General features: G+C 42.3%; 1 protein-coding gene across 5 annotated transcripts in view; it reads right to left on the bottom strand.

The window, feature by feature from the left end:
* Window positions 1-22,470, bottom strand: part of MDGA1 (MAM domain containing glycosylphosphatidylinositol anchor 1) — a 240,198-nt gene that overhangs the window by 133,317 nt on the left and 84,411 nt on the right. For all 5 annotated transcript variants that reach the window (XR_014509752.1, XR_014509753.1, XM_083434428.1 and 2 more), the window contains exons 4-5: window positions 14,810-15,006; window positions 7,193-7,325 (exon numbers count right to left, since the gene is read on the bottom strand). Coding sequence is in view for 3 of the 5 variants with exons in the window: in XM_083434428.1 (XP_083290554.1) it covers window positions 7,193-7,325; window positions 14,810-15,006 (330 nt within the window). In the remaining 2 variants the exon portion in view is untranslated. The remainder of the gene's footprint in view (window positions 1-7,192; window positions 7,326-14,809; window positions 15,007-22,470) is intronic.

Genomic DNA, 22,470 nt, shown 5'->3' with positions numbered 1-22,470 from the left:
AGGTATATCTCATCCCAAAAGATTCAATTATATTTATGCAATCAGTTTCCAGAACAGGCAGATCACCCTCTTGTAACTGCAGGACAGCTTCCAGCTTCTCTTGTCTCTCCTTAGTAACGTAAGAGGCTGCTGTATCAGGTTAATTGTCCATCTGGGCCAGAATCCTGTTATCACCGGATGCCTATAGGAATTCCACAAGCAGGACTTGAGCACAACAGCACTATTCCCACTTGTGATTTCCAACAATTGGCATTCAGAGGCATTCTTGGAAAGGGCTAGCTGCCGTTCATTGCCTTATCCTCCATGAATTTATCTAATCCTCTTTTAAATCCAGCCAGGTCATCACTACATCTCAAGGCTACAACTTCAGGATGGGACCATGGTGCTTTCTAGGCACTGGTGTAGCTTCTACGATTTCTCCTGGGGCACTGTTGGTTTGTTTGCTCCAGGATGCTGGACAAGTTCACCCAAGCAAAGTTTGGGGGCTTGGAAAGCCTGCTGAGCTGGAGAAGAATGTCCCCTGCCCACCTCCTAGAAACACTCCTTGCTGGTTAGATCTATCTGTGGGAAGCCCCAGAAATCTCACCCGGCACTATTCCTTAATACAGAATTCCACTGTAGAATTCACACCAATCCAGCAGTAGTTCAGTGTTAAATTACTGCTAGAATATCCAACAGTAATTCACTGCTGGCTTCTCGGGGATGTATGACAGAGACAGTGCAAATGGTTTGTCGAGTAAAGTAGCAGTTCTTTTCTGCTGGACAGACAAAGGCCTCACATGCTAAACCATGGCTGCCTCTGCTGTCATGCTTTTGCCCTCTCTGGGCGAAGGGAGGACATTAGAAGCATCCGATCACATTTTGTGGCAAAACGGTCTTTTCCAAATCCCCACATCTCATTTTATTTCTCAAAGCAGACTCCTGATATCAAAAGATTTTTCCTTATGGATTTAATTCCCACAAGCTCAGGCCTTAACAACAAAAGAGTAAAACTCCTTTAGTTTGTTAATGCCACCCCTAGCAATTGGTGCTAACCCATTTCCTTGCTCTGTGTACATATCAAACACTCAACTCTAACCTCATTCACAAATCCTTGAGCCTTCTCCTTTATGCAAGGAGTCACATTATGAATGGGCAGCTCCTCTCCTTTAGAATGCTTAACCTCGACCCTTCTGATTAATTCCCCCCTCCCACATCCCCAGACACAGATCCAAAAGGCATTTCTCTATGTTTTTTCTGTCTAATCTCTCAAAGGCCCTTTAAAGCCCCTTTAAAGCTTGTCAGCACCATCAGAGACTCCAAACAGAGCTCAGAAAGCACCAGTCAGAGGTACAAAGGCTGAGAGCATGTTTTAAGTAACAATCGTAATAATGCAAAATAAGGTGTTGTTACATATTCATAAAGCTTGATTTAACGACATCATTATTTCTGCCATCTCTTCTCCTTGGACCCTGTGTTAATGAGCTGTGCTGAGACTGCCTTGAATTTCTGAGTTACAGCTCACGCAAACAGAAAGTGAGAGGGTTGTTCTCTCAATAAAAGGGCAGCAACATATATATTTCAGAGCTGCTCTCTTTTTCCACATCTAGACTGATTGTTCTACCTCAGTGCTTCAGAAAGCAGTGCTCCCCATTTACTGGCCAAATATGCAGATTCACTCAAGTGAAGTGCCCCCAATTTCTTTCAACTCACTTAGTACTCAAGGCATTATATTAAAACTGGATGTACCTAGTAGTGAGACAAATGTTATCATTTGAGAACCACTCCAAGCTGAGCTCCAGTGGGGCCCTCATATATCTGGAGAGTGATGTGAAATGTACAAGCACTCACCACCACTGAGACTCCACTCCCAACAGCCACTTTTTTGGAGGAAAGGAGGGAGGGGAATTATGGCTTTCATTCAGTGGCAACCGAGAGGCGCTCCAGCAACGAGCGCATGCAAATTTTGCTCTCTGTGTGTAAATTTGCAGAGATGCCTCTCATTTTGTTGCTCAGAGGTGGAGGAGCAAAATGGGGTGGGGATTTGCTCACTCCTAGATGTACTCAAATCTAGGATGGGGATGTGTGTGAAGCTAGAAGCAGGAGAAGGCTCAAGTCCAAAACACAGAAGGCACTACCTTGTAAACGGTTCGCTAATTATTTTGCTTTTAGGTAATTGCCATTGAAGCTGTTCTTTTTGCATTTTGTTTTACTCTGACCCTACTCTTGTACATTTTCCCACCACCAAGTGTATAAAAGCCTGCCAATTTACAATTACCATGTATCTGATCCAATTTGTTCATCTTTGATGGGGCCATAAGAGCCTTAGATGCCTCTGTTGAGGAGGCTCCTGATATTTATACCATACTTGGCCAACAGGGAACTTCATAGTCTCTTCTACTTACAAAGGCCCCTATTCCTTTCTACACAAGAAGAGGGCTCTAAGGCTTGAGTACATAGAATCTTTGGTAGCAGCAGCGTTTCTCAGGAAGACAGGGGTTATTGTGGATAACAAACTGGACATGAAGCAACCATGTGGCCTTGTAGTTTGAAGGCCAACATCACTTTATGTTGTATTAACACAATACTTATGTCAAAGAATAAATAAGTTATGGTGCCACTCTACACCATAGCTGAATTGTGCTTAGCTCTTTTGTTTTCCAATCTTGTTAAAGTTTTTAGATTTTAAAAGATGGTGTGAACTCATATGTCATTGGTCCATGCAATGACAAAGACGTCCTCAAATCAGCACCACAGAGATAGACCTGGATGACCCTAGGAGAGCTTCAAGGATGCTAAAGAGTCTAGAAAGAAAATTCTAAGAGAAGAAGCTGAATGAACAGGATCTGTTTTGGTTGTGGAAAAGAAGGTGGTTATAATGGGGCTTTGAACACATCTGTACCTCATTTGAAATTATGGATGGTTTTTGTTAGGTGTGGTACAAAGCACCGTTTCTACGAACTCCTGTTCAGATATGACTTTTCTGAATAGTGATCAGAGGATAATGGACCACTTAGAAGAGACTCACAGATTTATCTTTCAGCTGTGCATTGATTTTACATGTAAACGAAAATGCCCTTCATTTATCAATTTGTATGACACTGAACAACCAGTACCATCTGTATCTTTGCGTGTGACAGATGGACATGTGAAACAACCCTGGAATGTGAGAATATAACTGGTGTGTTACTAATATTTTCTAAAAGCCTTCATAAAGTATAGGGAGAACATCTACCCAAATTCATGACCAAATGATGGCATCTTAAACCGAGCATTTTCTCTTCTTGTTGGCCCCAGCATCTTTTCCTTTTGTATTTCTATGTTGTGAGTTTCCTTGTGATCTTTGGATGAAGGTCGGAATACATATAATTAAATAATAAATAACCTGCAATAATCACAAGTGTGGGATTTCACCTGCTTTTCGCTGAATTGATAGTTCTCTTATTTTCCTCATTGCAAATAAAATAATTCTTTCACACCTATGGGCTACAGATAGTCTTCATTTCTGAAAACCAACATGGATCAATCAGGATGCAGTTCATCCTGTGGGAAAAGACGCAAGTTGTTGCCCTTGAAGAGGCTCCAAGCAGCATTTTTCTCAACATAACGTGCCCTGCAATGGAGTGGGGGGGGGGAATGTCTCTGAAGCTCTGGTTTAGACAACAATTCAAAATTATACTTTTTATTTTATGTCGGTTTCTCAGCCTTAATAGCTAGAATCCTGCTGAGCAACAACATTTTATTTTATCTTTCTCGGTAATGTCAGAAAATGTGACCTGATGGTACCGGCGGTGCCTTGGGGCAGCTTGTTTATATGTATAACTGGGAAGGAAAATGCCTGTAAAACTGCCACCTGCACCTTGTAAAAGTGCCAGCAGCACCTCTTCAGGCAAAAGAGCTCTGGCTAGACAGCGCAAAATCCAAAACCAGCTTTGGGGCCCACCTCCATTCACATCCTTCCCTTGCTAGCGGATGGAGGCTAACAATATGCAGTCATTGTTATGCAGCAGATGAATCTCATTTATTTGTAACCTGTGGCGATTCCTTTTGTTCTCGGCTCAGAAAACTTGCTGGCGAAGTCTGTCGTGGAAAGGGAGGGGGGCAACACAAGCAAGAGTCACTTTCAATTCCCTTTGAAGTCCAATTTGCTGCAGTCTAACTGCGGGAGAATTCACTAGCTGTGCTGCTTATCCTATCTGAAATCAAGGGGGGGGGGACACAGCACCCTTAATTTCCTCCACCCGCAGCAATGGTACCTAAAATGCAAGGTTCTGGGCTGACAACAGTCCTGTAGCCTCAAAATTGTAAAGCCATTAATAAAAGAATACAAGGGGGAAGGATGAAGGGGCAAACTTCTTTTAGAGCTCAGTCAACCCTTAAGACTCTCTTTCGTATTCTCAAGCAGGGCAATAACAGGTAATTTCCACATCTCTCTCCCCCCCCCACCCCAGGTTATGGAGGCAACACTGATTCTAATGGTTTAGTGAGTGAAAGTACAGAACAAAAAGGTGGTGGTTTCTCTAGATAAATGTATGCTATGAAAAGGAGTCCTGTAGCCTTGAAGTTACAACGTCTGGCCAAGCTTAGCTTGACCCCTTTGAGGAAGAAACTTCCCAGGCGGCTCATTCCCCAGCGAAGTACTCTTACAGCTAGGAAGATCTTTCTAATGTTCAGCTATTAGAGCTGCCTAGGAAGTGCCAGGTTCACAGTTCAATCTCTTAGCCATTACTCTGCACTAGCTTCCCTGGCTTGCTTTCTAAGTCTCTCTCCTGCCTTTCCACTCCCCATCTTTGTAGCACTCCTACGAATCCTTTACTTTTTGTTAACACTCTTCTGGATAAAAAGACTTGGGAGTGAACATGATGCTTTGGGGGGGGGGGAGGGTCTAACCATTACTGGGCAGAGTAGTATCATGACTACCACCTATGTCTTAGATAGAATGTCTTAAAAATATATACAGTGCTACGTCAGGTTAAGTACTTAATTCATTCCGGAGGTCCGTTCTTAACCTGAAACTGTTCTTAACCTGAAGCACCACTTTAGCTAATGGGGCCTCCTGCTGCCACCGTGCCGCCAGAGCCCGATTTCTGTTCTTATCCTGAAGCAAAGTTCTTAACCTGAAGCACTATTTCTGGGTTAGCAGAGTGTGTAACCTGAAGCGTATGTAACCTGAAGCATATGTAACCCGAGGTACCACTGTACATGCTGGAATTAGGCTTTTCAACACTCTGGCTAAATCATTGTCTCGTTAAGTCATGCTCAATTTGTTATCTAGTATTGCTCCTAAAGTCTTGTTAGCTATCCTAAAGCCTTATGCTAATAATTTATTCCTCAAGGGCCATAGTTCACTGGTAGAACACATGTTTTGCATACATAAGATCATCCCACTAGGGATGGCCAAATACGTTCATTTTGGTTTCTTATATTTCTTTTCTTAATGTAAAGAGACTCAGGGTATCATTGGGTTCAGGCTTGGATTGGCAGGCTGTGACAAACAAGGGGGGACAAAGAAGAGGATGCATTTTGGGGGGGGGGGGGGCTGAGACCAGAGAACAGAGGCTGCAGAAGGCAAGTACTCCCTTCTCCCAGAATCTGCAGCGCTGGATGGAGAGGTGGGAATCTTGCCTTCCCTCTTCTTACCTCCTGGGGAAGGGACAGCATCAATGGGGTCCAGGGCATCGGACGGGCACAGCCTGGTCATCCAGAACCACTACTAGTAATAGACCCATCATCCTTGATGCAGTGCACATGTGCACACTTGACATTTCCTCAAGGCACAGGAGTATCCCAAGGAAGCTTACCTCACCTTTGAAACTTGGCAGGTGAGTGTGTCAATCTATTTAAACAACTCGGTTGCTTCTATGCAGTTTTTAACTCCTTGCCCTGATTTTGGACTCCTTCAAAATCTTCTTCTAGCCCAGCTAGTCATGCTGTTCCCATTTCCTAGTCCAAGTTTTGAGGCTGCTGTGACTCTTTGCCTGTTAAATCAGCCTCAGTAAAGTTCTCTTCCTTAATATCAAGTTAGAGCATCTGTCATCATGGTCTGAGTGACAACCATGACACTCAAAGTCAGTACTCCACACCACTTTGCAAATTGTTTTTGAAAAAGTCCTCATGAAAAGTCACCAGCATTTTTGTGCGAATTTCTCTTAATGTACATGTTTGCATGTAATTTTCCTAATAACAAGTTTTTTCTAAGGTAATTTCCTGTAATATAATGCGCTTTTGTATGTTATTTTCACTATTATGTGAATTTAGAAGCACCCTTAATCCCAGTAGATGCATATATATTTTTTTACACATAACTTCACTGGAGAAGCAGACATTGCAAAATTCGGAGAAGTGGGAATTTCAAAAGATGACCATGTTTTGGTTTGTGTATTGTTTCGGAAAGCACGAATTACCGTTGGTACGTTTGCCTTTCAATGTGAACTGAGTTTATTTTTTCTCCCTGGCCCCTACTCACAGGTCATAGGCACCATTACAAAATTCATGAGGAGAAAGATTCCGTGAGGACAAAAGGACCTTTCCTGAATGCAGTCATTTGAAATTGCAGTGGTGGTAGAAGTGGGGGAAGTAGATATTTAAAGACAATTTTTTATGGTGTTTTTACATATACTTCTTAAGAATAATAGCAATGTTCAAGTCAAACAGGATTCTCTCTGTTTCAAATCAAAGGCATGTGTGCCTTTAGAGTTGCACTGCCTATTCTCCATTCTCCAGGCAGACATCCTTGCAAAAGGGACTGAAGGCTCTAACATTAAGAAAGACCTCAATGGCAGTGACAGAACCTTTAGTCATACACCAAACATATATAGAGCAGCAGAAGGATGGTTGGGCTTTAAGAGCAAAAGTGTTGGACGAGTGGGAAGGAGATGTTGGCCCAAAGTATTATCTCCCTGCAAAGCTTATTTCCCTGCAATCCCCCAGCACTTTCCTCCCAAACAGACTCATTTCCCATATTGGAGTAGAGCTGAAGGAAAAGCAATATCGTGTATGATTTGATCTGTCCCACAGCCCCTTCTGGTGTAACATGTTGTCTCATAAACACACTTTAAAGAAGTTTTATAAGGGCAAACATGTGGAAATGTGAACATGTGGAAATGTGAACTTCCCTCCTGCCAGCAAAGCCTCTGCTGCTGATCTTAATGGGTGGGACTCATATGCTGACACATTTCCTACTGACATTACCCATTGGAGGTCTCTCACTTACCTGTTGTGTTCGTAAGTTCAAAGGTGATTGACTTGTCAGGAATGCCACAAACATTTCTAACAGACACCTGACATGTGTAACTGGCATAGTCTTGGGGTCGCAGATTTTTCAGCTTCAGGACTTTGGTTTCTCCCTGGATTTGGAGGGAAACAGGAAGAGGAAGGGGAAGAGGGAGGGAAGATTGTCAGACTTTAATATGACCCAGACAGTGTTTCCATCAAAGAATGTTAGGATTGGTTTGTACATGCAAACAGTCCTGTCCAATTTCCTCTATGCCTAAGCGCAACACAGGAGAAGATTATTTTTGAGGCTGAGGGGAGAATTACAGCACACAGAGTGGCAACATTTAACCCTTCCTTCCTTCTTCAGTCTAAAAACAAACCTCCCAATTTCACCAATGGAAATCCCCCAAACCCTCCCCCCCCCCCCCACACCGTAACTGCTGGGCCATAAACCTACAAAGTACAGGGCACAGTTTGTAGATGTGTGATGCCATAACATTGCTGCAACTTATGCAGCTTTGATTCTGGTCAGGGCATGGCCAAGAGGGAAATCACATGGGAATCCTACGTACACTACATTGAGTGCCACAAAAGGAAGATGGGATGGCAATATTATGAATCAATACATCTCCTGCAACTCTCTTTCCCAAAACAATTGATCTTATATGCAGAATATCATTGACAGATGTGTGTCCAGTCTTCCAGGGAAGGAGATTTCACTCTCCAGGCAGCTTATTCCGAATGCTCAGCTGCCCTGTAGTTTAAATATCAGCGCTTCTTGTCCTTTATTCACCAGCTAGGGCAAACAGCTGTTCCTCTCATTTTCCTGGAATGCCTTTGCATATTTGGAAATGGCCAGCATATTCTGCCTTTTGAACTTACACTCTAAAAGGTTTCCAAAATGCTTCATTCACATATTTGATAATTCATTACTTCAACAAACCTTGAATATGCAAATAGTAGGAGTGTGTATTAGCTCAGCATACTTCACAAATTACTAGGTGAACAGGAGTTATTCTCCTGAGGTCTTCACATTGTATCAGGGATTCCCTTAATGCTCCGAATCATTCTGTGGATTCAGGGGCACCAAAAATGCTGCATTTAAAAACAACCCTATTTTTCTCCCCTGATTAAAGCAACTATTGCATTTTTTTAAAAAGTGAAACCAAGCTGACTAGGGAAACACCCTGAGTTCTCTCCAATCACAGTGATTTGGAAGAATGTTGAGGTGAATATTACAAACGTTTTTTTATGTAGATCTGTGTCTTCCCCTAGGCAGTCAGTTGAAACAATTCTATCCCAGAGAGAATAGGTTGTGTCCCTCAAAATCCCCGGTGTGTGTGTGGCAAAAGCCAACTCCCTACCAATGACCCTTTGGGAAACAGGATCCTTGCTGGGGAGGGATAACATTTCCTCCCCACCAGTCTTTACCAGGAAACTATTCTGATCTGGTGGGTAAAAAAACCCCCCACAAACCAGCAGTTTGAGGTGGGTCCACAGGTGAAGCCCAGAACAAAATTGGAATCCTATATATGTGTGCTCCGAAGTAAGTCTAACTAAGTGCAATGGAACTTATTCCGAGAAAAGCGATACAGAATACAGGATGCAGAATTCTAGGATGATTCATTTAGGACGTAACAGCTTTAAATAGGACCTTTGACAGGGCTGGGGGGAACAGACTTTCCCTTTTGCTTTAAGCAGAAAACTGAACAAGGCTATCTTTTTCTTCATGTCACTTGACACCTGAGGGACAATAAACTATATTGCTAAGGTCCACCTATATCATATGAAATGAATTTCATTAGTCTACAAAATGAGTTCCTTATTTCTTGCCCTTAATCTTCTGCACCACCAATAGAGTCCTTCTTAATAATCTGCACTTAGTGCTATCTTGCCAAAGTTTCCATTTTGATTTTTGGATCATTAAAAAAATGCCCCACTAGTTTATGATGATTCTTTCTTTCTTTCTTTCCTTCTGCAATGTATGGTTTTCCATAACTTATCAGTCCTCTTGACCTCCTGTTTCCATTTAGAAGGTCTTTCCAAAGGACTTTCCAGGCTAACTTTTTGAAGCTGGCATGGCATGCAGCATTGAATATGTCAACATTTTGGTCAAGCAGCATACTAATTGGGAGCTCTCAGCAACGTTGCACTGCTTGTGTTAGGTTCCACTTGCCTTTTTGCTTCAAGAAATTCTGTTTTAGAGAATGTCTTTCATGAGACCGATCACATATAAAGCCACTTAGGATAGCTCAGTTGGTAAGAGTATGAGACTTTTAATTTCAGGGTCATTGGATTGAGCCCCACACTAGGCAAAAGATTCCTGCATTGCAGAAGGTTGGACTAGATGTTCTATGATTCTACTACAAATTCACTAGAGCTGACTATACAGCTCAGAACATGATGTTCACATAACAGTATGCAATGGAATGTGTAATATATGAACTGGATGAGTAAAATAAATACCTAGGAGACCAATACCCCTGTGAAAAACACCTCCCTGGAGAATGGTTGCTAAGCGGCATGAACAATGGCATTTACAGCCTGCCTGTCAACAAGTGATTTATGCAGGGTTCGTATGCGTCCGATTTATTGATCAGTAAATGTTGAGTAAATGTGTAGAACCAGGGACTGTAAAGCCCAAACTATTAAGTCTACAATTCACTTTACTCCACTTGTTAATGTAACCAACTGTCTAAGCTTCATTTTAAAGACCCGTATGCAGTCACGAAGCTGAGATGGCAGAAGGCATACAGATGAGTGTGACATAGTGCACACAAACTTTTCTGTCTCATCTTAGCCATACAATAGTATAAACCTAACACAGTGTTTGTATTTCCTAGTTACCTGATCCTATGAAACTGCTGGTTCAGATATGCTCCTGTCATAGGTCATCAAACTTGGCTAGTCAATGGAATGTGATAGTTGCTATCCTATCATACAGTTATTTATAGTGGTTATGTGAAATAAGGTTTCTAGGACAGGAACTAACCAGAAGATCATCCAGACTTCCTCTTGTTGCAAATAGGATCAATGAATCCATCCTTCTATTCTATGAACTGTTTTGAGCAAGGTAGAGTGTACTATAATTTCTGGAAGCAGAAAGGACTAAGCAGAATTTATTTTTGTAAAAGGTGGTTGAAGCAACAGATTTAATTGTGTACAGTATCCAGATGCCCATTTGTGAGTCATTGTAAAGAGAAATATGTCCAAACAAGATAACTGTAATTAATAATATGCAAAAAGGTTTGTAGGAATGATCCTATACATTCTTGGGGTGTAGCTACAAGAGAAAATATCTGTAAATTGTTGTACTTATTGTATTTTGCACCTTTGAGATTACAAACAAAATGAATACATTATCAAATGCATCAGTGCTCTTTTTCTAGAAAAAGAGGTGCCAGAAATCACCATGAACACCTTCCTTGTTCTCTTATAATGGCAATGGCACCCACCAGAACTGAGTTCCAGCAAGTTCCAGCTGCAAAAGCCCTGGGTATCATGTTGGGCAAGATGGCCACATCTGCTCCATACATTTACATCACAATTATACCACTTTAACAGTCATGATTTCCCCTAAAGAGTCCTGAAAAAAATGTAGTTTTTAAGAGTGGTGAGAGTTTTAGGATACTCCTATTCCCCTCACCAAGCTACAAGTCCCAGAGATCCTTAGGAAAAGGAATTGACTGTTCAAATATTCTGGGAACTGTAGCTCTGTGAGGGGAATGGGGGTCTCCTAACAACCCTCAACAGCCTTAACCAAACTACATTTTCCTGAACTCTTTGGCAGAATCATGACTTATAAAGTGGTAGAATAATGGTTCAAATGCATGGTGAGGATGGGGTTGTCAAGACTTTGCAGGCTTTTGACGTATTTGGTGGTTGTGCAAATATATTAAAAAATTGGTCAGTTATAGCTATTTAGAATATAAGTGGGTATAAGGTAACTATGAGCCAATGATTCTTCAGTTGGCAAAACTGGAAGTTTCGGTATGAAGTTTTAAAGGAGAAAAATATTGCCAACATCAATTTTAATGGGTAAAATATGGAAGAAAAAAATTATAATTACCATCTGTAAAAGAATGTGAAAGTAATACCTGGCATAGAACAGTGACGTTAAAGAGTTTCCGTTTTAAAATATTTTGGGAAGGATGGATTATGAAAAAAAGAGTCACTGGAACAGTGGGATAAGTTTTGTTCAATATTGGAAGTGCAAAAAATAACTATTATGGTATAAGCAAGCAGGTGTTAGAGGCTATATGATAAAGCAGAGAGATGAGTTGTTATGAGCCTATTATATTAATTTGTTGGAAGCCACCCAGAGTGGCTGGGGCACCTCAGTCAGTTGGGTGGGGTATTATTATTATTATTATTATTATTAGAGATGAGAGTCTGTTGATTGATTCATGTTATAAGTGGATTAATCTCTGGTTTATTTTGTGGTTTTCCTGATGGTTGTTTTTTGTTCTAACAGCTCCAGGCTGGCACAGCAAAAAGCCCTCTTCTGAGAATGGCTGAGGATCTGGGAGTTCCAGTGCTAGACCTGCTCCACCCCTACCCTGCCCTTTTAACACCCTATTATAGGGGCTTGGGCTGACTAATGCTGGCAGGAATCCCACCACTGGTAACTTCACAACTGCCTGAGCTTCCAGTGGCCACAGCAGTGGAAGACCCAACACCATCACTGGCAGAGGGAAACCTCCGTCCAATCCTTACTCTCTCCAGGAACACAGATTGGGGGCTACAGTTGCTCCCTTATATGCAGTTATAACTGTTACGTTCGATTTGGCTATGTAAGCTACACCATGGAATGGGAATATGGATTTTATATATGTATGCACAGTGCTTTTTTGTTGACAGTACAGAGAACCATCAGTTCTTTTTAAAATTTTGTGTTGGTATCCATGGCACTTTTACAAAGATATGAATAAAGGTACCTCAGGGTGAAAGAAGGAAGGAAGGAAGGAAGGAAGGAAGGAAGGAAGGAAAGAAAGAAAGAAAGAAAGAAAGAAAGAAAGAAAGAAAGAAAGAAAGAATTGTGTATGTATGTGTGCATATCTAATACTTTTTTTTTGTCTATTTGGATGAAAATAGCAATTTAAAAACAAACACTCTCTCTCTCCAGCAGCCTTTTACCAAGTCTTCCAAGTCCACAATATGCCTTACGAAGAAACAGATGAAGGGCAGGGAAGTGTTTACAGAGCAAGCAAGCGAGCCAAGTTTCAAGTAACAGCCAGAAGATAGCATAGGGGAGAACAACTCCCCGGATGTCCCATTTTGAGCATCAGTATAATCCATGCTCAGAGCCACCTAAAAAAACACACCTTTAAAACTTTTTTTAGACCAGTGCAAGTGGAATCACCAAGAAATGAGTGTACGAAAAGAATAATGGCACATCACTCTCCTTCTAGTTTGTGGTTCCTTTACTAAAATGGCCCACCTCCCCCAGAAGTTTTTTGTTTCTTGTTTAATCCAACAACAGAATCATTGCCAAGAGTTTGATGATCCAAACAGAGGAGCTTCGCATTATTTATTATTATTTATTGAATTGATATACCGCCCTATACCTGGAGGTCTTCACATGACGAGCTAGTCAGACTCTGAGCACATTTAAGAACAACCAGCCCCGATATGAAGGTCCCACACTCAACGCACACACACATACACACACAAGAAATGATATTATATTTTAATGACTTGTTTTCTTACCAAACACTGCCACAGTCTCTTATTCAGAACACCAGTACTCACCCACAGCATATTTTTTATCTATCAGAATAGATCAACAGAGTTGTCTGCTTAGGGTATCTTCAGATTTCATAGGGCAAATGTGAGAATGGATGTGTGTTTTGCACATCTATTTCCCTTGCTTCCTGTGTAGCAACTGCAAAGAACTTGTGCGTGTCCCCTAAGATTCACATCTGAGGCACACATATCTCACTGCAAGGTCTGGTGTAAGCCTTCCCTGTCTGGATACTGTGCTGCAAGTATATTTTTAAAAAATCATAGGCATGAATCCATTGTGCATCCATTCTTACTGACATCCAAAGGCATGCAAGTCTCTCTTTCATCTAGCTGCCTGTTTCCTCTGCATGCAAGGAAGGATAGTTTTAATAAGCCATGTACTGGGCTATATTAACTGAGAAGCTGCCTGGGGCACACCAGAAAAATCAAACTCAGCCAGAATCCACACAAGAGTCCAGCCTGAGGTTGGCAGATAGATGTGTGGGATGAAGCTTTCCCAAAAGAACTGCCCTTTCCTTTCTCCCTTCTAGGTTATTTTCCTTGTGCTTCTTACGTCGTTTCCCCGGCAGAAGCTCTGAAATTAACTATAGTAGTGCATACAAAGGAAAGGCTGGAGGCACCATTTCCCAGACTGCTTTCGGCAGCACAGCCACAGCTCCCTAAAACTATCCAGGAATTCAGAGGAAGAGAGAACCACTAATAAATGATTTAAGGAAAGAAAGCACACAGGAAATCTCGAGAGTTTTGATCCTTTCTTTGTTGAGCACGAAAGAAACACCACATTCACTCTGCAAACTCTTCTCAAATTGTACTTCCTCACCAGATGTTTCAGCATTTTCAAGCAACGACAAACATTTTTAAAAAACAAAAGAGGCAGTGCATTCATGAAGCACAGGCAACCTAGGAAAAAGCAGCTTACTGCTATATGGTGCTATAGGTTTCATAACATGGTCTGATCACTTACAAACCAAGTGCTTTTTCAGTCCTCAGCAAGATTTGCCCTTCTTCATGGAGCTCTTAACTTTCCAGGTGGAAATAGGAACTTATCATCATCATTATCATCATCACCACAAGCATTTACACAGAGATAGGTTTCTATCTCCTTCTGAGCTTCTTATCATCCAGCGGGGCAGGGAAGTAAGCCTGCTGTTTTCCCCAGGATGTACCACAATGTCTGTGTTACTCTTTTTTGAGAGAAAAGGTGAAGATGTCAACTGCAAGGGGGAGGCCAGGCCCAAAGGACAGCAGAAGCAGTATACTTTCTTCTGGTATCTCCAAACTTGACCAAAAGTTGCCAGAAGAAGGGAAGCAGCACTTTACAAGCAACAGAAGCCCCTCACGTTTCTCTCATGAAAGGTGGCAGTACCTTCTAAGCACAGAAACGCATCTTGGATTTGAGTATTGTATGTGCCAGGATTATTATGCTGTAGACTGACTCTCACACAAAAATATTCAAAGGCATTTCACTCAATCTAAAGGAGAAAATACATCATTGGGAGGCTTTTCAGTGTTCCCCAAAATTTCCAGTTTCTTGGAAAAATTGTAAACAAGTCCTTGGGGGGGGGGAGATGAGAGGAACACTACTCCCCCCCCCCCAGTTTTCATATTTCTAGTCACTATCTCTAGTACACTTTCCCATCTCTACTACACTTTCACCACCCTTCAGATGAAAGAAGAGAACATGGCAAGACCTTTTTCTCTCTGTGGTGTCAACAGTTGTCCGCTGAGGAGGTAGAAGTGGGAGAGAGGCCTGGGAGTATAATAAAACCTCTCCTCCTCTCAGGGGCTCTAGGCTGGCGGCCCAAAGTAAACAGAAGTCTCAACAAGAACACAAAGTGTTGTTCTTTTTTACAGGTAGAATCCCTCTCACCTGTGTATATAACGGCTCATAGATATCCACTCCGTTATCCTGGCTGTGGGAAAGGGTCTCGGAGCCTCGCCTCCAGATGAAGCGAGCAGGTGGGTTGGAGTTGACTGTGCAGCGAAGGAAGACTGTTTTCTCCTGATAGAAACTGCCGCGTACGTCGCTGATGGTCTGGTGAACAGTGAGGATGGGCTCGTCCAAATCTGCAAGGAAGGGAAGGAGCCCACAGCAGCTATTAGCGCAGCTTAGGCCAGGACGCACCAAGGTCTGCTGGTCAGCCAGAACTCCAAGAAGAATGGGCTAGGACAAGGGAAAAGCCTGTAGAGCCCCACCACAATTCACTCCACTAACAACAACAGCTGGTAGGCTTCCAGGTGCTCCTACAGAAGATTGTCCTGATAGGTACCTGAAGGCAGGTACACCAGTGACCCATCGCTCAATGCTACTGCATTGGGGGGGGGGGAGGAATAAGTTTAATCATTTATTTGGCAAATATATAAGCTTCCCGTCATTGTAACAGATCCCAGGGCAGGTTACAATACAAAAAAATACCACTTAGAGCTTTTATTGCAACCAAGCGGTATATAAATTATATTTTAAATAAATAAATAACAATCCACATAATACCAGAGACAATCCAGTTTGCCAGTGGTAAGGAGAAGAACAGGTGACCTGGTAAGAATGGACTAGCCTCCCTCGTCACAGGATACCTGGGATTCTCAAATTAGCGCCTTCCCTAAGGAAGCTTAGGTATCTGCTAGACAACTATGTAGCACCTAAAAATGCTGATTTCAGGAATGGGTTAAACTTAAAGAGTGGGCGGAAAGAAGGAGGGAGAGACAGAGAAAGAGAAGAATAAACTGCTGAGATGGAGAGTCATTTTACAGGCAGAAAAGAGGAACGTGATACAATACTGATCATGTAAAATATGAGAAGCAAAACATAAGGAAGCACACAAATTGCCTGCTTTATGCTCCTCTTTCTTGTTCCCCGTTAAATAGTTTTTTGCCCCACTCATTAAACATGTGGGCCAATTTTTAAATTTGGGATTTGAAAAATTCACATATAGACACAGAACATTTTGCAATGAATGGCATTTTTATTTTTCTGTGCTTAACTTGCCTTCCCTGGAAAAATAAACTTAAGGCAACAACACTTCATTTCTTCCTTAACTGTATCTTCCCATCCCTGCCTGTCCAGTGTCTTCTCTAAAGGGGACAAAGACCATTCACCGCAGCTCCATGTGGCCAGGTTTGCTCACATTTTCTCTCTCCCCTGCCATTCCACCAGCACCTCTCCAACTCCCCCACCCCTTCCTCTGATAGTGCCTCCCGTTCAGATTAGGGCTCCTCCTCCTTTTCTCTAGATTGCCTCCTATCTTCCATCTGCATGTGGCAGATTGATCATTAATTAATACAAGACCACCTGGCCCCAGTAAGCTGGAAGGGGGGTGGGACATGCCACACAAACCCCTTAAATAAATTTTGCATTCTGCTTCCTCACTGTTAACAAACCATATGGCAAAAGAAACCTGCAGATGTAGTATTTTTAACTGTGTTCTGATATTTTAAGCACCATACCTATACTTGTGCCAGTTGACAGAATTTAAGTAGCTTTTAGTTCAACTGCAGGTAGGGAATTAAATTTCTAAATGACCTCCCAATTTCTTTCTTTTTTAAAAAACCTTCTTGCATCCAAAAATCAGAGAAGGGTTTAGGAGCAAGATCCTTTCTCCTTGATGTGTTAGTTTTCTACATGCGTAAGATTTCTGGGGAAATCATTGCGGGCAAAACATTCAAAATTGTAACCCTGCCCACTTGTACTGTGAAATGGTACCATGCAGGAAAAACTCTACCATGTGATACCACTAAAGGCACTGGTTTGTTTAATGAGCCTCCTTCTTCCAAGGTATCTCCAAGATCAAGCAGGCAGAGAACCAAGGAGCCCTTGAATCAAACACCATCATTCTTACCATCCATCTATGTTACTGCTCCATTTAATGATCTACTAATATGGAGAGACAAGGCTAAATCAGATTAATAAAACTTGTCATCATGTTTCATATGCTGCTTCTCCCAGACAGTTGGAAACGCCGATGGGGGAAGGGGATAGCCATTGAACTCAGTTGGAGGATCCCAGTCTCACACTGATGTGGACCAAAATCAGTCCCTTTGTTTTAAAGTGAAGGATCTACAAAATTAAACTAGTTAGAAAAAAATTGCTTGCATCCTGGAGTTTGGTTCCTACGGAGCCCATTAAAGCAGAGCCTGCATTCCTTTCCCCCCGCCCCTACGTTTCCACCAAGCTCTTTTACACTACTGGGTTTCAAAGAAATGGATTTAGATATATACAAGCCTGGAAAATCTGGTTACAAGGGGAGAGATGACTTTCTGCTAAAAAAGACACTTGCTTGGACCAGGCTATTTGCATATTTTAATGAGGCGCGTGTTTTGAAGAGACAGTGTTTGTAATGGAGGCTGAGATTCGTTAGCCTGATAATATGGGTCTGCAGTTCAGACACACGGACAGAGTTGTTAGCTGGGTGGCAACAGAGACAAAGAGAGAGAGGAGAGACACAAAGAGATGTACAGCCAGATTAAAGCCCCTTCTGAAACACTTGGTTAGGAGATTTGGCCGATGTGTGCTAACTCTCCGCACTGCCCCAATTCCTTATTCTGTGCCAAACCCTTTAATATCACTCTCCTATTTTCGTTCTAAGTGCTAAGGTTCCCTCTTCCCTCTACAAATCTTTTTGTGAGAACCTGTTGTGACCCCAGATAGAGGCGGCAGACTCATTTGGAAAGATGATTAAATTCCCCAGAATGGTTATGGCTCAGAACTACACATTCCCTACAATGTGCAGAGGGACTCTCATTTATATTAATGGGAGAACGAGACCTTTGTGCGGTAGCTAAACTTTCAGTTATTTTATTTTCCCCGTGCCTTGAGATCATATCCACCATTCAAGTGAGAAAATATGCTTCCCATTGGACTCATCACTATTTCTGTCCCTGAGCAGCCTCTGCATTTTGCTCTTTCTATTCCCTTCCTTGCTGCATTTCCTACTTGGATGGGGCTTCGGGGCCTGCCCTCTTCCTTGTTCCATGAGCTAAAATATAAAAATAAGAATCAGTGACAATGAAACAGCTGAAATAGCATTACTGGGCTTCAAGAGACGATAACACAAATTGGGCTACAGTATAACTCACCTGATGTAAATCTCAATTATCTCCAGGCCTGATTCCCTCATTCATTTTTTGACATGATAAAGTAGCTATAACAAGGTGACTTTTCCCTCCCAATTTTGCCAGGCAAGTTTTTCTTCCAAATGCTCCTTAGTGTGGCGAGTCCTCATCTTTATCCGCTGCTGGAAAATCTGAATTCTCTATCAGTCTCCAGGATATGAAAACTATCATCTCTGGCCATGCTGGGGAGCATTCAGGAAAGACCTTGCTGTGCCAAAGTGGCAGAGGAAAGTACAGCTGTAGTGGCTCAATCGTGTCAAAAATAAACGTAAGAACTGAGCACGAATCTCCCATTTATCCAAATTCACGTCTTTGTGATTCAATGGGCTGGTTTGAAATTAAGAGGGCTTTGTGGGCTCTATCCTTGGATAAAGCAGTTAACATTACCCTATGATGATGTAATGGTGGGCCAAACATTTTTTTTTTTGGGGGGGGGGGAGATCTTGCCTTGTGCACTGATGGGTTTGTAACAAAAATGTCCCTGAAAGGGCAGGATAACTCCAATTTGCTTGAGTCAACAATGCTCTTGCCAGCATCAAGCAATGATAGAGCTCTGGGAGTGGAGCTGTTTCAGTGAAATGTAGGGAGGGAGGTGGCTACATGGTATCAGGAGAATCTGACAGCCACATGAACAGAGCTGCAAGTGGCATGGTGGGATCAGTGTGGGTGGGGATGACATCATACTAAAGATGGGCCAAAAACCACTCCCCACTTTCTTGGCTCCTTTCATCTTCCATTAAATTGAGGAGCGATCTTCTATAGTGGGAGAACTGAAAATCCCACCATAATTTCCTGTTCTTCAACTTGTCTGTAGGAAGATGCTTAGAGCCCCAGGAAGTTTGTGTGCACCCTGAAATCTGGCACCACAAACTCTTCTTGCTTCTCTGCAAGACTCCATTCCACTCCAGCTAAGCCTCGACATCTCCCTACAATAGGTAGAATAATCCAAAGGCTCAAATCTTAGCAAAGATAAGAAATATTACTAACAACTAAGGTTTGCATAGCGCTTTTGAGAGTTCAAGGCACTTCACAACAGCCCCTGCTAAAATGGCCTATCTAGTAGAATAAAGATTTCATCTAAGCTATGTTACAAATTAATTCAACTCACGGGTTGGTGACTTGCCAATTGATACAACCATGTGGGATGTTTCAATACCAACATAACTTTTAAATGTCCCTTCCTTCCATCTGGCTTCCCTTTTTCTTTCTCCCAACATGGAAAGGCTCCAAGCAGCAGCTTCCCTGATTAATGCTGATAACTGGGGACTTTGTGCTAGTGACAGCAGTTTCCTACATCCCCTGCACACCTGCCTGGCTGGCATTAATTGAAACACAGCAGCAGGCCGCCTGGCTTTCTCCTGCAGGGATTTATGGGAAGCTTTGAAAACAGATCTGGGTGGGGAAATGGCAACACATGACCTAATGCTCTCCTGCAAACTGAGAGCTGCTTTGGAATTCAGTCTACAAACAACTTTGGCTCTTCTGGAAGGGCACCATCTTCAGAACGAGGATGGTCAGCAAGCAAGACGATGCTCATGGCTGGTGCCATTGCTATTAATTCAGTGGAGCCACCTTAGGAATCTGTGGCTTCTGGTCTGCTTGTGTTTTAGTCTTTCTTTGCTAGCAGTGATTTGGTCTCGGTCCCATGTTTGGACAGGAGAGAAATTTGGTACAGTTCACATCTGAGGCCTAATTTGTACTTTCAGAAACAACAGGCAACCAAAACGCAGACATCCTTTGAAACCTGAACTTCTCTGAATTTTCCAGCACAGTTCTCTAGCCAAGCAACGTGTACAAAACTGCACATACTTAGCTAAAGTGTGCATACAAATGCATGTGAAAATCACATGCAGCAATGCATTAGATTATAGAGCATATGTTTGCCAAAAATGTTTATATTAGGAGAAAATTTCAATAAAATACTGATGAACTTTCAGGAGGACTTGCAAAAACAATTCATGGACTGCGGTGGAAATGTGGAGAATCAAACTTAAACAGAAAGAAACTGAAACGGACAGATTTGGCCATGTCAAAGTGAGAGACACACACTACTGTCATCTCAATTCTGGCTAAATAGAATCGATGCCCAGCGTCTATCTCCAGGATCAGGGGCACCATGAGTCTGAATACCAATTGATGGGGAACAACAGTGGGTAAAGGCTCATGTCCTACTTGTGAGTTTGCTAAAGGCATCTGGTGGGCCACTGGGGGAAACAGGATGCTGGAGAAGACAGGTCTTCAGTATGATCCCACACTCATCTTATATTCTCATCTGCTGGCAGTGGGGTCACGTTCTACATGGTAATCTGCAGGGTCCTTCTCCAGGTCAACAGTATAAAAATGGATCTCTGTGCTTTTGCGCTACATTACACTATGTGGTTCAGAAGACACCATATGTTAGCCTTGGATCTGGCCACTAACAGCTGACAATCTACAATCAAGAGTTACACACTAATGGCAGGAGGGAAAGACATTGTGCCAAACAGTAGAGCATGCAGTTAAAGGTCATCTATGTAAAGGACTAACTGGGACCTTCCCAGTCCTCTCATTCATGCATCTATGAAGCACTCATAAAATACAGGCTCTTCTACAGGGCAGGAAAAGAAAAAGTAGTAGAAAGGAGGCAGCATATTACCAAGTCCATCTGCAGAGTAGATGTTAGTATCAGAAAGCCCTTGGCCACCCAATTTACCCCATAGCTCTAAAGGTCAGAGATGCATGAAGAACAACAGGAGTCTGCATCAGCTTAGATCCAAACAGCATCCTAGAAGCAAAGGGAAACCCCACAAGGATAAAGCCCCACTTTAGTTCTCAACTAAAGTGCCTGGCATGAGTAATCAAGTTCAGATAAGCAAGGAGAAGCACAGAGGAGAGAGCCTAAGCTTTCTAAGAGAAGCTCATGAATTTCCAAGAAGCACCACAGCTGGCGTCTATCGGGATTCTGTCACCCCATCTATGGTGGCAACAGCAAAATGGATTGCTTGCACTTAGATCTGAATGTTGGAGACACATCTGTTTTGAAACGTCATTATCAGGGCCAATGAAAGCAAGCCCTGCCATAGGACAACAAAGTTTTTGGAAGAGGGGGGCAGATAAACAACTCTGAATGGGGGGGGGTTGTCCTACTTGCTACCAGTGGGACCCTTTGAGAAACTCACCGAATCAAATTTGGGTTTGTACAGTGCAGCTGATTTGAGTGCTGGATGAGACAAAGCTGTAGGCAGCCTGAGAAAGCTCCATCAGACTTTGATGCCTGTCCATAAATCCTAAAGTTAGAGACTAGGGTGATGGCATATCATCAGGCTCCAGGAATTCTCTTTGGTACGAGATTCGGGTGTGTGTGATATGTGCACTTGTTTGGGCCCTGAGTGAGAACTGGGGTCAACCAAGTAAGAGCTGGGAGGTGTTGAGTAGAGAACTATCTACCAATATATAAATACTGATATAAACTGAATTGATATTGAGGGTTTTAATTGGTTATTTTTGTAACACTTGTTAATTTGCCACCCATCATTTATAGATATTTTTATAGATTAAGCAGTATAGAAATTGCCTAAATGAAATAAATAGGACTCAGGTAGACTTCTAGGAGGGGCAGGGGGAAGTGGATTTTGAAGTGAAATGTGGGGTTTTAAATAATTTCCCTATCTAACGTATTTTGAAACCTAGCAAGTTACAACATTGTTTTTCAAAAGCTGCTCTGAGTCTGATTGGCTGGGAGGAGGCAGCAGTGGCTTTTAGAGCCCTATAAAACTCCCCTCCCAGGCTGCTGTGATTGCCACTAGGCACCTACAAAAGGAAGCAATAAGTATTTGTAGGCCAAATAAAAGTATTGCATCCCATGCAGATGGGATCAATCACCACTAAAAGCATGTGAGGAGGAGACTATACCAAACATCCCCTCAAAGCATCAACTTGAAGGGATATAAAAATGGGGAGGGGAGGGTGTGTTGAATAACAAGTCTGAAATATGAGGCACCTAAGCTAAGAAGCAAGAGGCTTTGAAAATATCAGAATGGAGGGTCCTTTTAAATTAAAGGGATAGTGAGCTTCCTTTTTATTGTAGTCTTACATTTATTATATTATTTATTTGTCACATTTATGTGACTATGTGAGTTGAGGGTGATAAACATGTGAAGTGGGTTAGGCTGAAATTGGGCAATACAAGATTATTGTTTTTTTAATCATGGTGACTTCATACAGTGATTAGGCTGGCATACGGTGTCCTGTTTCAGGCGTAATGCTAAACCATGGTTTGGCATGACATGAATGAGCCAAGCCAAGTGTCAGGTGCATATACTCTCCATCATACAGCCATGAGGAAGGGATCTGAAGCATCCAATCACTGGTTTAAGTTAAGCATTGCATCTGAACTCGGGGAACGCTGGGTAGTTTAAACAGTTAAGTACACCCATGTAGGAC

Source organism: Podarcis tiliguerta (assembly GCF_965153285.1).
Source record: "Podarcis tiliguerta genome assembly, chromosome: 3".
In the NCBI taxonomy this organism is placed as follows: domain Eukaryota; kingdom Metazoa; phylum Chordata; class Lepidosauria; order Squamata; family Lacertidae; genus Podarcis; species Podarcis tiliguerta.
This window is presented reverse-complemented; position numbering and strand designations above follow the sequence as displayed.